At 20.4% G+C, this 16,645-nt stretch overlaps 1 protein-coding gene across 1 annotated transcript; it reads right to left on the bottom strand.

The window, feature by feature from the left end:
- Window positions 1-869: 869 nt before the first annotated feature.
- Window positions 870-14,912, bottom strand: LOC122720339 (2-oxoisovalerate dehydrogenase subunit beta, mitochondrial). Its single transcript, XM_043946970.1, has 8 exons — window positions 14,619-14,912; window positions 14,031-14,108; window positions 13,477-13,679; window positions 13,160-13,315; window positions 11,101-11,272; window positions 8,711-8,856; window positions 2,845-2,931; window positions 870-1,151 (listed from the first exon to the last, which is right to left on the bottom strand). Exons 1-8 carry the CDS (start codon window positions 14,758-14,760, stop codon window positions 1,011-1,013), a joined length of 1,125 nt encoding a protein of 374 aa, XP_043802905.1. The 5' UTR covers window positions 14,761-14,912; the 3' UTR covers window positions 870-1,010.
- Window positions 14,913-16,645: the final 1,733 nt, after the last annotated feature.

Below are 16,645 nucleotides of genomic sequence, written 5' to 3'. Positions count from 1 at the left end.
TTAAGAAATTAAAAATATTTAACAATCTTATTAATATTTACTGAAAATATTTTTAATAACATTTTTCTGTTGACAAAAGATTAATTTTTAATTTGTTATTTATATATCTTATTTGATTTTAGAATTGAAATTTAGATTTTATGGCCGGATTTCGTGATATAAAAAAATTCTACATTTACTATTTTCATTTGTATGTATATTCATGATATAGTTAAACAAATAATGCATACTTTTCCAGAAATGATTTTATTTTTTAATTATTAATATATTATTAATAATTATTAACAATTATTAATATATTATGTATTATTAATATGTTAATTATTTATTCTTTATTAAAAAGTATATTACATCAATAAATAACTTGATCACGATTGCTTCTCTTTTCATCATGTTTCATCATCACTGATAATCGAACGACAAATCAGTTGATTTAATTGTAAATCGCGAATATTTTTCAATTATATTAATCAATATAATGTATTCTAATAGAATATAATTTTTTGTATTATTCTATCAAAAATGAATTGAAAATCTTCAATATGTTTAACCAGATATTCCTCGAGAAAATCAAAAATCAATGTTCTTGCAATAGTACCGATGTTCGCACGGGAAATAGGTTTCCAGCGTATTCTATTGGAACACATTTTTAAATACGATGATAAGCAAAATTTAATAGTTGAAGTTATAATAAATATATTATATAATATATTATAGAATATATAAATATTCTATAAATATATTATAGAATAAAGCTATTTCGATAAATTATTTCAATAATTTATTATTCAAAAAATAATAATAATCGCAAATAATTATAGTGTAAAACTAGGGTTACATGAAAAACGAATCAATTATAACGTTACGAATAAATGTTATTCAAGCATTTTAATAAGTAATTACTTAAAGTAATTTTATTCGAAATTTTTAACTAGTTATTTTTTCAACTATTATATATTAGGATTAATGTCCAATTTAATGTCCTGCTTAAGTACAATATTTCTGATTCTTCAGTAGTTCAGAATATTCTTAACAGCTGCGAAACATCGCCATTTATCTGGAAGATAAAATGGCTCGAAGATGTGAGGAAAGGGAGTATCCCAGCCTGTGACCCTTTGTATCGGTGCTTCCAAATGCAGAAAACACTCTTCCTGTATTATAAATATTAATAATTTATTTTATTTTCTTTTTTAATTTTTTGATAGATGATTAATTGATGACATTTAAAGGATCTCAAAATACATGTTTTGTATAATTTTAATAATATTAATTTGTATTATTTGAAAAACTTTTAATTATTTTTTAACACGATATGCGATGGAATGAAAAATTATGAAATTTTGAAAATATATTTAATAAAAATTTTTAAATGAAATATGTAAATAAGATTTTAGAATATAAAAGTTTTGAAAAATTAACATATGGCATATATAATATAAATTCTATCATTAATAAATATTATACACTTATTGTACAGTATTATATATAGAGAAAATATATCATTAGTGAAAAGTATAAAACTACAGCATAATTCAAAAAGTATATAAATTTTTATTAAAAACGACTTTGACATTAAGGAAAGATTTTTCGCTAGAAATGTATTAGAATAAAATTATAGTTAATGATTATAGTATTAATTTTAAAAAACATAAAAAAAATAAATATTGTTATAATATTGATCTTTCATTCGTTTTTGAGTTTTTTACTATAAATTTCTATTTAAATCTCATTAAAATAATTTTTACATTTTAAAATACTTTACATAAATTACATTTAAACATTAGAAAATATGAAATTTCCCTATAGTTTTCCGAATTTTTATTGAATTAAAAAAAAAAAAAATAAAAGAAATAAAAAAGAAGCAAAACATTATCGTAATTATAATAATAATTTTAAGAAACATTGAGAAAATGAGTTCAAATCAAAATCTGATAATTTAGGTTAACACGATTTCGAAGATATCAAAATAATCATAATATTTATAATTGATATATATTTCAACTTCATCACCTCAAATGACAAATGCAATCATATTATTAGGCGGATGTTTGAATTACAAACGACCAAATCGAGCTATCTATTTGCTAATTTAGCGCTATTGAAGTTTTGCAAGACAGCAAAGTTTGTACATCTAAGCAACTTGAAGCGTATCGAACCATCACGAAATGTGCGCATGATGTAACAGAAAATATGTAATGATATCCTATTACATTCCAACAATACATTGAACATGTATTTAATGAATTTTGGATACTCTGAACACGATATATGTAAATAATTTCGTAACAGGAATCTACTTAAAATCCCGTTTAATTATCAGTTGTACGATCAATCATACGTTTGGTTCGTTAACTCTTAATATAAATATGTTTCAATTACATATAATTATTTTCATGTATCGCAATATAATTATTTTGATATTTTCATCAAATTATATATTTTATTTGCAAACATTTATGAATTGATTATTTATGATAATAACTTAATTTTGCTAACTTTCCTAATTTTTCTTTATGCCACACTTAAATTTTCATTAACTTTTATTATATTTGTTCGAAATAACTTATAAAAAATAATAAAAATATTAGAATTATTTCAATTATTTTTATTATTAAAATATATATATAACTTAATAACTGATATTAGCATATTCAAATTTCAAAAGAAGTGAAATTTTATCAATCAATTTAAATTTCAAATTTTATGAAAATATTTTTTATTTTTTTTTTGCTATTCTAATATTTCTTCGTAATAGTTCAAAATAAAAATATTATTTGAAATATAATATCAGAATTTTAATTTCATCTACATTATGTCATTTAATAAATTTGAGAAAATATTTACCTGAATGATCGAAACTATTTCTGCTCCAAAGCCATTCGTTAACGGAGCTTCATGGGTGATTATCACGCGGCCAGTCTTCTTCGCCGACTACAACATAGCGCATAATTATTATACCTATAGAAAAATGAATACATATAAAATATAAACTATATATTGATATATATATTATATAACTATAATATTGATATTTTGATACTTGAAATACTTTTGCAAATAAGTCTATTTTAATATTTAAGAGAATTATTTATATAATGAAATATTAATAGTATTTTTAAAAATATTTTGAAGTAAGATAAATAGAAATAAAATATAATTATATGTCTTTGTTAATATATTAAAAACATAGTACAATTCTAGAAGTAGATTTTGTTAAACTAATATATTATATATAATATTTTTATATTTTGTAATTTATTAGGATATATACACATATATATATATATATATATATATATATATATATTATATGATATACACATTAAATCTAAATTTAAATATCTTAATACATCATCGTGTTAAAACTAAGCTGACTACTTCTATCAAAATAAATTTTTTTATTTCTGATTAAAGATCATTGTTTTAGCTTTTCATTTACTTATATTAAAATATTATTGGAATATAAATTTTAAAATATTTAATAATAGATATTAAAATCCTAAAACTTCAATAGTATATTATTAACAACTTTTTAAATAGACTTTTAAATAATTTTAAATAGATTTTATATATCTTTAAAAGATAATATTAAAATATTATTATAATGTACATAGTTTCAAAGCAATAATATATATTTAAATAATAGAATATTAAAGTTTTAAAGTTCCAAGTATTATGATAAAGATAATTTGTAATTTTAACTCATTTTAATTAATATTAATTATATCTAAGAGCTAGAAAAATATAGAACTTTAGATATTTTCGGAAGAAAATCAACACTTTTTAAAAAACATTCATAAACCCTTAATGATAATTAATAAATAAATCATTAAATAAATAATTAAAATAAACCATTCTGTCATTAAAAGATAATCTTATCATTTATTCAAGCAACTCCTTTTCTTTTCACATATCTTTATCAGAATTATGAAATCGCTTAATTAAAAAATCGATATTCATAACCAATATATATCAATAAACGACTCGATCGAAAGTTCGGAGCAGACTGGTCATCATGATCTAACTTGCTATTACGTGCCGAAGGTAATTCATTTGATAGAACGAACTATTCCGAGGATCAATTTATGAATGATTTATGCACCATCCTATATAGCATAATAATAATTTATAAGCAGCCTGACATTAAGCGATGCATTAATATAAGAGAACAGAACACTTTGTAGCTTTGAGTTAAATCTAAAAGAGATCAGATGTTGGAAACTGGTGTACTAGATTTGTAATTAAGACACACATAGACGCACGTATATGCTTCGTTGTAAATCATTAGAAACGGTAATTCGATAGTACCTGCACTATTCTTTAGAACAATTCTCTGTATAGTTATGTGACATTTCAAATTTCAGATGATTTAGCTAGCTGCTTTTTGAAATCGTGGCTATCCTTGAAGATTTTTTTTATATTGACAATTAATGGAAAATTCAATTTTAATCTTATCAAAAAGTTTATAATTATATTATATTCTATCAGAAATTCTTTACATTTTTAACTTAGATATTCTTTAATTGAAAATCGATATTCAACATTTTCATAAAAAAAAAAATCGCATAGGAAACAATTTACAACAAAATTCTATTTATATTTATTTGAGAGGAAATATAATCAAATCATTAAAATTCTTTATTTTAACTTTTGATATTTTTTTTTTTTTACATAAATTGTAGCATTTGATAAAAAAAATAATTTATAATAAATTTCAGCATGATTAAATAGAAGAATCCATATTTAAGTTAAAATTAAAAAATTTATCAACTTCATAGTTATGTTCCTTCTCAATTCGATCATTTTAAAATTATAATTATATATCAATTTTAATAAAAATATAATTTCTCATATATAATCTTAATAATAACATGTATATATGATTTTCAATTTTATATTTAGAATCGCTGAATTTTGTTATAACTTTGTATATAATGCAACGATTAACAATGAGTTAAATAAAACATAAAAACATTTTATGTACCTGAAGCTTTCCATCAAGTTATAAAGAAAACCATTTTATGTATAAATAAAAGTTTATTTTAAAAATTAATTAATATATTTTAAACAATATATATAAATATATAATATATTTTAAACAATAAACAAATATTAAATGTAAAGAATGTATGTACATAATATCATAAATAATATATTCAATATTATATAATATATATTCAAATATGATATAATATTTTAATTTCTGAAATGATATGCTAAGATTTAAAATTAAAAAAAAACTTTATAAGTATAGAAATATTAACAAAAATATAAATTGTATAGGACTCTGAAAATTTAGTTAGCAATATAATAACGTCGGAAAATATATGAATAATAGAAGATTTTTTCCAATAAAATGATCTTCAAAGTGATATATAAAATTAATATATATAAAATTAATAACGATATAGAGAATAAAATTAATTATCATAAATATTGCTAATTTTATAATGTATAAAATTTAATTTCATTAAATTGTAAAAATTAATATTAATATTTGATAGATTTAATGTGTATATATATATAATTTATATAATATTTAATATAATTTATAAAAAAAATATATATATTTTAAATTAAAATAAAATAAAAAAATGATTGTACAAAAATATTATTTTATTTTAAGTAAACATTATATATTAGCCTCGTATATTATATAATTTTAGTTCAATTGTTTACTTTAACAGGAATATAAAAGAAAAAATAATTTTTAATAGATGTTAAATTAATATTTTTTAATATTATTAAAATTAATAAAATCAATAAAAATTTTGAGCAAATAGCTTTATAACCAAGCAGATTTTTAATCTTAAATTGCATTATCTTATATGTGTAATTTAGATTATTTGAACGAAAAGAATAAAAAATATTTTCAAAATTTTATTATGTATATATAAAGTAAATATATTACATGTATATATTGAAATTTAAGGAAAATAGATTTTTCCTCAGAATTTTGAATTCAATAAATAATAATTTTTCTGCAATAATGAGCATCATACTTATAATATATTTTTTTAATTATATTTTTTTTTAATTCATTTAACTATATTCATATAATCAAATTATAAAAATATAAAAATATAAAAATAAAAACGTAAATGATTCAGCGAAGAAAAAATCGATTATATGTTAAAAATAAACAAATATAAAGAGTTAATCGTTTCTCTTTCTTTCTGAAAAACATCTCACGATTTTCATGAGATAATGAGATAATATAGAATGTCGAATCTTTAAAATTCTAATAATTGTTAGATTTATCTCAGGAATAAAAATAACTCTATTCTTTTACTTTGTCTTTTTTTTCAATATTTTATATCTTTTAAAACCTAAAATATTATAATAATAGAATTTATCCCATTATTTTCTTTAATCGTAAATATAAGGAGATGTCGAAAATAAAGCGTAGTAGCCTTTTAATGGATTCGTTTGGTAAAAAAAACAAGGTCTTAACTCTCTTTTAGGTTTTAACTCTCTTTACAATGAGGAATTTTATTCCTATCGTTTTTCTTGCCAATATGAGCTAATGGCATTTATCCAGTCTGCATCAAGAACATTGCAATATATCCAAGATATATTTCTTATTTATTCTTTCAAAAATTTGTCTAAATAAACAAAAACTAAATTTTCATACACAGCTACTCAAATTTTATCATTTTCTATTTTTCAAGTTTCTTTCTCCTTGTACTCTTATATTCTTTTTCAAAAACCACAATATTTTTGTATCGATTTTATCACTTTAGCGAATCTCGTGACAAATATCATTGACCACGGGAAATCCATGAACGCATCGAAATTACGTGAGAATGGGTTTCCAATTACAATGCCACCTAACAGCAGTTATATTTCGCGTGTTTGCACATATACTATGTTTATGTATGATGATGCATACCGTACAATCGGCATATCGTTAAGTCAAAGATCAATTAGCATAAATCAATGTTATTAGCATCTAATGGTATATCGTAATTCGAACGAATGAATGTTGTCTTCAGTTCTTGAATCGTTATGATATTTAACATTTTAATAAATAACTGAGTAAACGTTTGATCAATTTCATTTCGAGTTTGATTCGTATGTGTAATCGAATGTTTGTTCTCTCTGTTTTGAATGTTCGAATTAATATGCAACAGTGTAACATTTAGCATTTGGATATTAAATAAATAATAAATAATCTCAACACTCAATTGATTAATAAGAATAAAATCGAACAATTTGAATAAATGAATGTGTGTTCAAGTATTAGAATTAATACAATAATATACTTACTTCTAATAATGATAAATGAAATAAATACGTATTTAATAAAAATTAATAAAGAATGAAACATAATAATTGTAAATAAATAATATAAATCAATGAAAAATACTTTGTTTGAATATTCGAAAAAAGTTAGTTCGAAAAAAGTTCAATTAATTTTGAGAATTTAAATATTATTTACAATATTTAATAAATTAAATACAAAATAAATAATTAAATACTTAATTTTTATTTCATATTGATTTATATGAATCTAATTATATGAAGTTTATCGAATGGTTTATATATAATATAAATAATATAATATTATAAATATATAATATAATATTATAATATTATGTTTGTGATATATTATGTTGTATTTCTATAGAATTTTTGATATATGAAGAAACATTAAGAAGAAGAGTCTTAATGAGACGATAATCAAAGGAAAGAAATAAAATCGACAATATTTTAAACAATTATCCGTAGCGATTCCGATTTCGTAAATAAAAATAAACTTGAGCTCGTTTATCTGAGTTCCCCAATTATTTCTCAATTATTTCACAAAGTAATGCTTTAATATTTTTCAAAAATTTCGAAAGTTTCATCTAGAAATTATTTAAAAAGAAAACCGTTAATTGACTAGGAAATCATTTAGAAAAATAAATCGTAAAATTTTCTTTCATTGCATAAATCAATCAATATTTTGAAAGATAATTATATGTCAATAAAGGATGAAAAATTAGCTTTTTTTTTTGTTTAGTTTTTTTGCTTCCGATAATTGTGGCCTTTTTTGTATAAAAACTTATACTATCTTTTTTTTTTTGAATAATAAATATTTTCAATTCGTAGCTTATTTTTTCAATTATTTCTAATTTTTATGACTGTTTGTTCATTAACCTTAATAATAAAATTTATTTATAATTTGAAACTTGTTTTACAAATAAAAAGATTATAAAATTTGATATTTTATTTTTCTTTTGTCATCTTTATTATAATAATAAAATTTTTAATTTATTCGAAAAATAATTTTTATCTATCAACTCATCAAAACAATTTAAATTATATTTTTGTTATTATTTTTTTATTTGATATTTTTCAATAATAATTCATAATATTATATAATATTATATAATATTATATTAAAAAAGAAAAACAAAAAAATTTTTTAAATGTATAAATTTTCAAGCAAAATGCTTTCCATAAACGAATCGTATGATAAAAATACTGCGTATTTCTTATTTTCCTCTTCCTTCCTCTCCTCTCATTTCTATGAAGGACACGAACCCATGTAATGGGTTAATAGCTGCGCAAACGTAACAGTTGTGCTTTTAAATGTAATGCATGCAAACGATCCAGTTGCATTAAACATCGATATAAAAGAAAAAGAAAAGAAAAAAAGAAGAGAAAGAAAAAAAGAAAAGAAATAAAAAAGAAAACGAAACAAATTATTATGACGAAATATTACCTTACAAACGAGTTCCGTATCCCAAGGCAGGATAGAAATCAGGTCTATTACTTCGCAGGACGCCCCAAGCTCCTCCTGAACGAGATCTGCCACTTCCAATAGTACGTGCACCTGAGTTCCCCAGCCCACCAGTGTCACTGCATCACCTACATGCAAATCCACATTTTGTAAACCATATAATCGAATTTTAATAAATTGAATTTGAAGGGAAGAATTAAAATTTTAAAATTATGGAGGTTTTATTTTTTTTAAATTTTCAAAAAAAAAATTTAAAAAAAATAAAATTTTAAAAAAGAATATGAAAGAATTAATATTCTTTTCATATTCTTATAAAGTTTCAAAAAGAAAAAAATTTCTTATAATTTAAATATTATTTTTCGTTTTTAGATATTCGAGATAATTCTAATAAATGGAAGAAAAAAAATGAATGATTAGGTATTAATATATTATAATAAACAAGTATTTAAAATTATGACTATTGTAATAAACAAGTATTTAGAAAAATTTGATTTTTAATATTAAATTTTAATTTTAAATCAATTAAAAGGATATAAATGTGAACATATAAAAAATTAGAAAATAAGTTATAGTTGTAAGATTACATTAAATTAATATTTATAAGATAATATTCATAAGACATCTTTCAAGAATTGACTTTGAGATCAAAATAAATATAAAAATTAATGTACAAAAATTTCTATTAAGCTTATTTATCAAGTTATAAGTAATTGAAGTTTGCGTTAAATGAAGATAGAAATAAAAAAAGATCATTTTATCTTCGGTCATTTTTCTCTTCATTAAGCTTCATTTAACGCAAATTTAAATTATTTATAAATAAATATAATTAATAAATAATAAATAATTAACATTTTTGTATCAACTTTTATATTTGTTTTGATTTCTCGATTCTCCGAAGCAGTCTCATAAATATATTATATATTATTCTTTATATATTTAAAGTAAATTTATATTGTAAAGATTTTTATTATGAAAAAAAAGGAATAAACAAAATTATAATTTTATAGAGGTTTTCAAGTTATAGAGATTCTAATTACAGAAATTTTACTGTATTTAATTTTCTGTTTATTGACCAACTTTATCAATAGTATAATATTTAAAACATAGAATAATATTTAAAACATAGAAAAATAAATATATTAATCATTTAATTTTTGAAAAGTTGAACATTATATTTTGATCATATTTTAAATTAAAATTAGAAATTGTTTAGAAAGTGAAATTAATTGGTTTGGCTTTTAAATGATTCATTTGATATAATTAGGCACTATAATGATTGAAGATTAAATTTTGAAAACTTGATTGATTGCAATTCACAATTAGAATAATTATTTGATTATCGGTTAAAATTAATAATTATATATTAAATTTTTTTTTGATTTTTCAATATTGGCATTAATAATAAATTTTAATAAAATTAAATTAACAAATAACAATTATTATAATATAATAATTAATATACTGTATAATTAATAACTATTAATTAATTATATTAATAACTATAATTAATTATATTAATAATTATTAATTAATATAAATTTATAACCATAATTGATTATTTTCATCAATAATTATTTTAAGGATTCTTTTTTTTTTAATTTAATTATTAAATTTAATTAATTATGCATTTATAATATATTTCTGAAGAAATTATTTATAAATGTTAATCGATAATTAATGTTTAGATATATGAAATATCTTATTTTATACTATGTAAAGAGTATAAATAAAAAGCCATTTTAAAAATATTAATATATATCTGAATGAAAAGAATCTCAAATATTTTAAATAAAAAGTTGTTATCAAAAATTTAAAATGAATAATTATTGTAGAATTATATTTAATGCATCTCAAAATTATAATATATATAATAATATAATAATAATAACTATATTATAAATAATAATTTATATTTCAAAAGATTTCAATATCAAAATTGAACTTTGAAAATTAAATAAGAGATAACTTCAATCTTCAATAAAGTATATGAAAAATAATAATTCATTAATCAAAATAAATAATTCTTACTCAAAAAATAGTAATCATCCAAACGATTCTTTATCGTACATTTGCACACTGACAATTGTTCATTATCCATCATTTAACAGTTCACAAATATGTAATGAATTATTTATCCGATCAATTAATCGTTGATAATAACATTGATAATAATACAACAGCTATAAATTTCTCTGTAAAGAACTTGTGAAAGTTCCATTATGATCACGGTCGATCTACAATTATTACTTCGAACGTGAGAAAAAAAATGGCGAATTACGCGTGAAGGATAATCAAACATGATGTACGGACGATATCGTTACGCAGTTACAAAGTGAAACTTATCCATAAGATCTGTCTTCCTGCACGCCTACCTTCTCTCACAATCTCAGCCTTGCCGATCTCTATCTTATAATGAGCTGTCGGCACATCATCTATTGCAGTACGGTACAATATTTTCGGCTCGAACATGATGCAGGGATCCGGTTCCTCTATGCAGCTTAACAAAAGACCTTTCGCCTGTTTCGCTCCGCGGGGCATAACGATCTGAAAAAGACGCAGGTTACAATTCATTGTTGTGGTCATATACCCTGTTATAGTCATATACACGCAATCAATGATTACATTCTAGAATTTAGAGACAACCTTATCTTTATTTGAAAGTTTTGACACTGAAATTATATGTATATGCACAAAAAAGCATTTATTTGATGATATAATAATAAAATGAGTTTATATTTTCATTTTGAAAAGTATAATATAACTATTTTTTACGATTTATTTTTCTTGAAAACATTCATTAAAGTGTTCTTATCATTATACATATGTATACATGTATTATTAATGACATTAAAATTTATATTAAAATTCACATTAATATACAAATGATTTTGAATCAAAATAATTAACCAGTTATATAAACATCTATAAAATATTCTAAAATATATATTTTTTAATCTTCATTTTTAAAATGTATTATTTTCCAAAGATAGAATATTCCTCCTGTAAAAAATATTTTTTAAAATTTTATTAATTATTCAATAATTCAAAAATAACATGAGAAAGCAAAGATAAATTGAATGACGCAAGAGAGATATGAGGCAGTGTGCACTTTAATTAATGAAGTTTAGACTTCGACAAAAATATGTTCGAAACAAGTGTATATAGTAGAATATATAAGGTATGCAAAGTTTCATTACATAGCATTTTCACGGTTGGTATTGTGTCAAAGCACGAGACGAAGAACGTGTGATTTTTGATTTCAGGAAATGTCGGCGTGATGTGCGCACCGATGTTCATGTAATCGAGATGTATAGTGTCGGTAGCAACGCGTTAGTAGGAAAACTTTCTTCATGAATACGTAGAGTACATATGTCGTACAATATTCATGGGATCTCTTCTAGAAAGCCAATGACTATAGCTAAAGCATAATCTTTGACGAAGAATATATCCTTGAGTATAGAAATTCGTTCTACATGCTTGTTCGAGTTCTGTAATATTTCTATTCATTCAACCGATTTTTTTTATGATCGATTTCAATTATAGTTGAATAATTAACGATTACAAATCTAAAAATTTCTGAAATGTGCAAATTAAAATGAAAGCGATTTGATAAAAAAGTTAAAAAATACTGACTGAATGATTTATGATATAAAATTAGTTTGTCTGTATCATAAATTTATTCTATTACATGAATCAATATGAACTCCATAATTGTATCTTTACAAACATCTATTGGAGAATAAATGAAATATTTATTATCAACCAGAGTTAAAAAACTTTACTTGAAAAATATAATTGTCATTTTCAATATTATCGATATTACTACTTTGGAGAAGACAACAATGTTTTGAGAAAAGAATATAAAATTTATAATAATTAATATTTTATTGTTTATTGTATAAATTCATAATAGAATTATATTAATTAATAAAAAAAATCATATATNATATAATATATATATAAAATATATAAATATATATATATATTTATATAATATATATATTATTATAATAATAAAATTGCTTTTTTTTTTTAATTGAATATTGAATTTAACTAATTAGTGCTATATTTTTATTTTAATTGACAATCTCTTAACAAATTATTTTTGCCCGATATCTTTGTTTAGGAAACTTTGTTTTATTGATTTTTATTAAATTTTTAAACGAAATACTACAATATTATATATCTTAATATTTCACGTATATATCAAAAAGTCAGATTTTCTTTGATATAAAGAATAATCATAAAATCATCACGAATTATTTGAATCTAATATTCTATACAGTAGAATATTTGCACTAATATGCAATATATATATATTATTATTATTATAGTTACAAAATCTTGTTCTTTGAAAATTCTGTCATTGCTAAATGTTTGATATTAATATAATAAAATTATAGAAAATATTGAATTATTTTTCTTATATACCTTTAATCCTGGTGTATGAGCAAAATAAGCTTCTGGACTTTGCGAATGATAGAGACCACCATGACCGACGGCACCGCAAGGTGCCCGAACTGTTAACTTACCACATTCGAATTCTCCTCCACTTCGGTATCTCATTTTCGCCGCTTCATTTACCAACTGCAGATATAGTAATTTCACTTAGATAAATATTCAATTTTAGATTTATATTTTAATAATAACATGATTTTCTTAATAAAATAGTGTTTTTAATTTTTTGAAAATTAATAATCAATATTTTTTTGAAAATTAGTAGTCAATATTTTCAATAATAATAGTACCTGATCAAAAGCGGGAAATATATAATCAGCAAATTGAATTTCTGCGATTGCTGTTACGCCAGCAGTAGCTAAACCAATTCCAAAACCAGCAATTCCTTGTTCGCAAAGCGGTGTATTAAATACTCGTTCTTTGCCAAATTCTTTTTGTAAATTTATCGTACAACGAAATACTCCTCCGAATCCAACATCTTCCCCAAATATCACTGGATGTAGAAAAATAATTTTTACATTTTTTATTAAAAAAATATATGTATGAATATTATATAATTATAAACATTATGAATATTTCAAATTATGAATATTTTCTTCAAATTAATAAAAATAATCTATATATTAGTACATTATTAATTGTAAGAGATAAATTAAAAATTTAATTTATATATTAGAAAATTATTGTAACTTTCCTATAATATTTTTTTTAAATCATTTAATAATAATATTATTTGTTTATAAACAATTAGAATTTAAATTATAAAATGCTTTATAAATAATATTTTTTTATCTTTAATTAATTGTTTAGTAGAGAAAAAAAATTTTTTATATTATTTCATTACCTGCATTAGGATCCTTTGTCATTGCAATTCGAAGTCCATTGTTTATTGCTTGATACATATTCATTTTTTCAGTTTCACCTAAAGTATAATTATATTATAATATTTTTTGTTTTTATATTTACATATCATTGTATTTTATCAATCATACTTATCTATTCATAATATAACTGAATGTAAAATATTATTTTTTTATTTTTTATTTGTCTTGTTTACAATTTTTCAAAATATCAAATATAATTAAATTAATTATTATAATTATCAATAAATTAATTAAATTAACTTAATTACTGATAAAAATATATATAAACATTGTATTTTCATTTATATTATTAATATCATTAATATTCTTAATATTAAAGAGTGCTTTCATTAATAAAACTTCATTCCTATTTAATTTTCAATATATAGATAAGCAATTTTCTTATTTCATTTCAAAATTTAGTTTAACAATTTCATAACAATTCCATATAAATGTATCTATTCAATTTTTGCTTTAAATTGTCTTTTATTTATTATTTATGAAAGTATCTTTATTTAATTAATAAGAAAATATTTTTTAATCAAAATTGAAATATCAATTGTACTCACCGGGAATATTTTTGCTCTTGTCAGTATAATACGTGAATTGTATCCATCTGACATGTTCGCGCAATACTGATTTATCGGCGAGATTAAAAACGAAAGATGTACGAGCATTCGTTAACCGCGTAAACAATTTACTGAGTATCATCGCAACGAAATGACGATTGGAAGAGTGTAGCGATAATGAAAGCTTTGTAATATCCGCTTATTCTAACTTATATATATTATTGTAATTTAAAATATTCGAACTTCCATACTTAATGTAGATTTCGTAAACATTCTTATTTTCGAATATACTGTTTATATACATATTTCACTGTTGTACGTATGTGTGTATGTATAATAATCACATGATTATAGCGGAAAGAGTATGCATACGTATACATATTTATATGATTATACATGTGACTTCTTTCGAGAAGTCTCTGGTACTATATTATTTCTCGTATCATATAATTTCTTTTTTCCTTATGTTTGGGAAGAGGAGCACGATATGCAGTATAATAGATATATGTATATATTATGTAACTAGTATTTTATGTAACTGAATTCTGTTATAATTTTTAAATAATAGAAGATGGAAAAAATTTTGATTAACTAAATTTAAATGATATCATTCATATCATTGATGGATAGTATATCTGGAATTCATATCTACTCTGATCTTATTAATAAATATATTTATATATATATTTATATATTATATATTATATATATATATATTTTTAGAGTATTAGGATACTTGGATGAGAAATTATTAGTTTAAGATTTTTTATTTTTTAATTTTAAGATATTTTGATATTATTTTGTTAATTTTGTATTTTGATTCACATATATATGAATATTTCTAACATAAATGTTTATTAATAATTTTATCATGTAACTAATTAACTAATTTAATATTTCAAATTTACGAAAAAATTTAAAAAAGTGATATAATGATGATTTTTCTTTGTTGAATAATTTAAAAAGTTTATAGTTTTAATACGAATTGCTTATTTGATAAATAGTTTTAATTATAAAAAATACTCATATTATTCTTATATTTTATATATATTTTTTATAGACTTTTTATTTTTTACAAAATTGTATTGATTTGAAATTGAGTTATTTTTAATACTTAAAAAATTATATATTTTAATGTCTGTTAAATATTTTACAGACATTAATATTTCAATATCATATACAATTTAAATAATAAATTATAAATATATATAGTTATTTTTAAAAAATGCTGAAGCAAGTTCGTTAGTGTCTGAATCTAATTTATAAATATTTAAAATTTAATCATTAAAATTGCTATGAATAGGTGCTATTTGTAAGCATGATGAAATTGTGTAAATATGAGCGATTCGTAATAGACATTTAATATATACAAATATATAATATATATAATATATAGATATATTGAAATATAATATTAAAAAAATAATATTAAAATATCTTCTAAAATAATCATTTCTTAATTATAATATTTATTACAATATTTTTCTAAAAAGAATAAAAATGCATTCAATATATTGAAAAGTAGATATTTTTAACTAAAAAAATAATAATAAGATATGTAAAAATGTCTAAATATTTCTACTTTTGAAATAAAAATATAATATTTTATAAGTCAGAAAGTGTTTTGATCAGAATTTGACATATCAAAATTAATTAATTTTCTGGTAAGTTAATAGAGCAATTATATTATATATTATAATGTGTAGTTATCTTATTTGTAGGAAACAGTTTCATTGCTCAATAGTTTCAATTGTAATAATCTTGCACAATACTGATTATGAGTTTAGGAAGTGTTTAAATTATATAAGATAAATAAAGAATTATATAAGATAAATAAACTGTTAAATTACATACTTATATAAGAATTATTAATTGATTAAAATTTTTTGTAAATAATATAAAATAAATATAATTTTATATTTGTATAAAATTTTAAAATATAAAATATATTAATAAACTATTTAAATATAATAAACTATTTATAAAACAATAAATATATTTTAAATATAATAATATTTTTAAAATTA

This window comes from Apis laboriosa, unplaced genomic scaffold (genome assembly GCF_014066325.1).
Source record: "Apis laboriosa isolate Shangri-la unplaced genomic scaffold, ASM1406632v1 scaffold125_cov141, whole genome shotgun sequence".
NCBI lineage: Eukaryota > Metazoa > Arthropoda > Insecta > Hymenoptera > Apidae > Apis > Apis laboriosa.
This window is presented reverse-complemented; position numbering and strand designations above follow the sequence as displayed.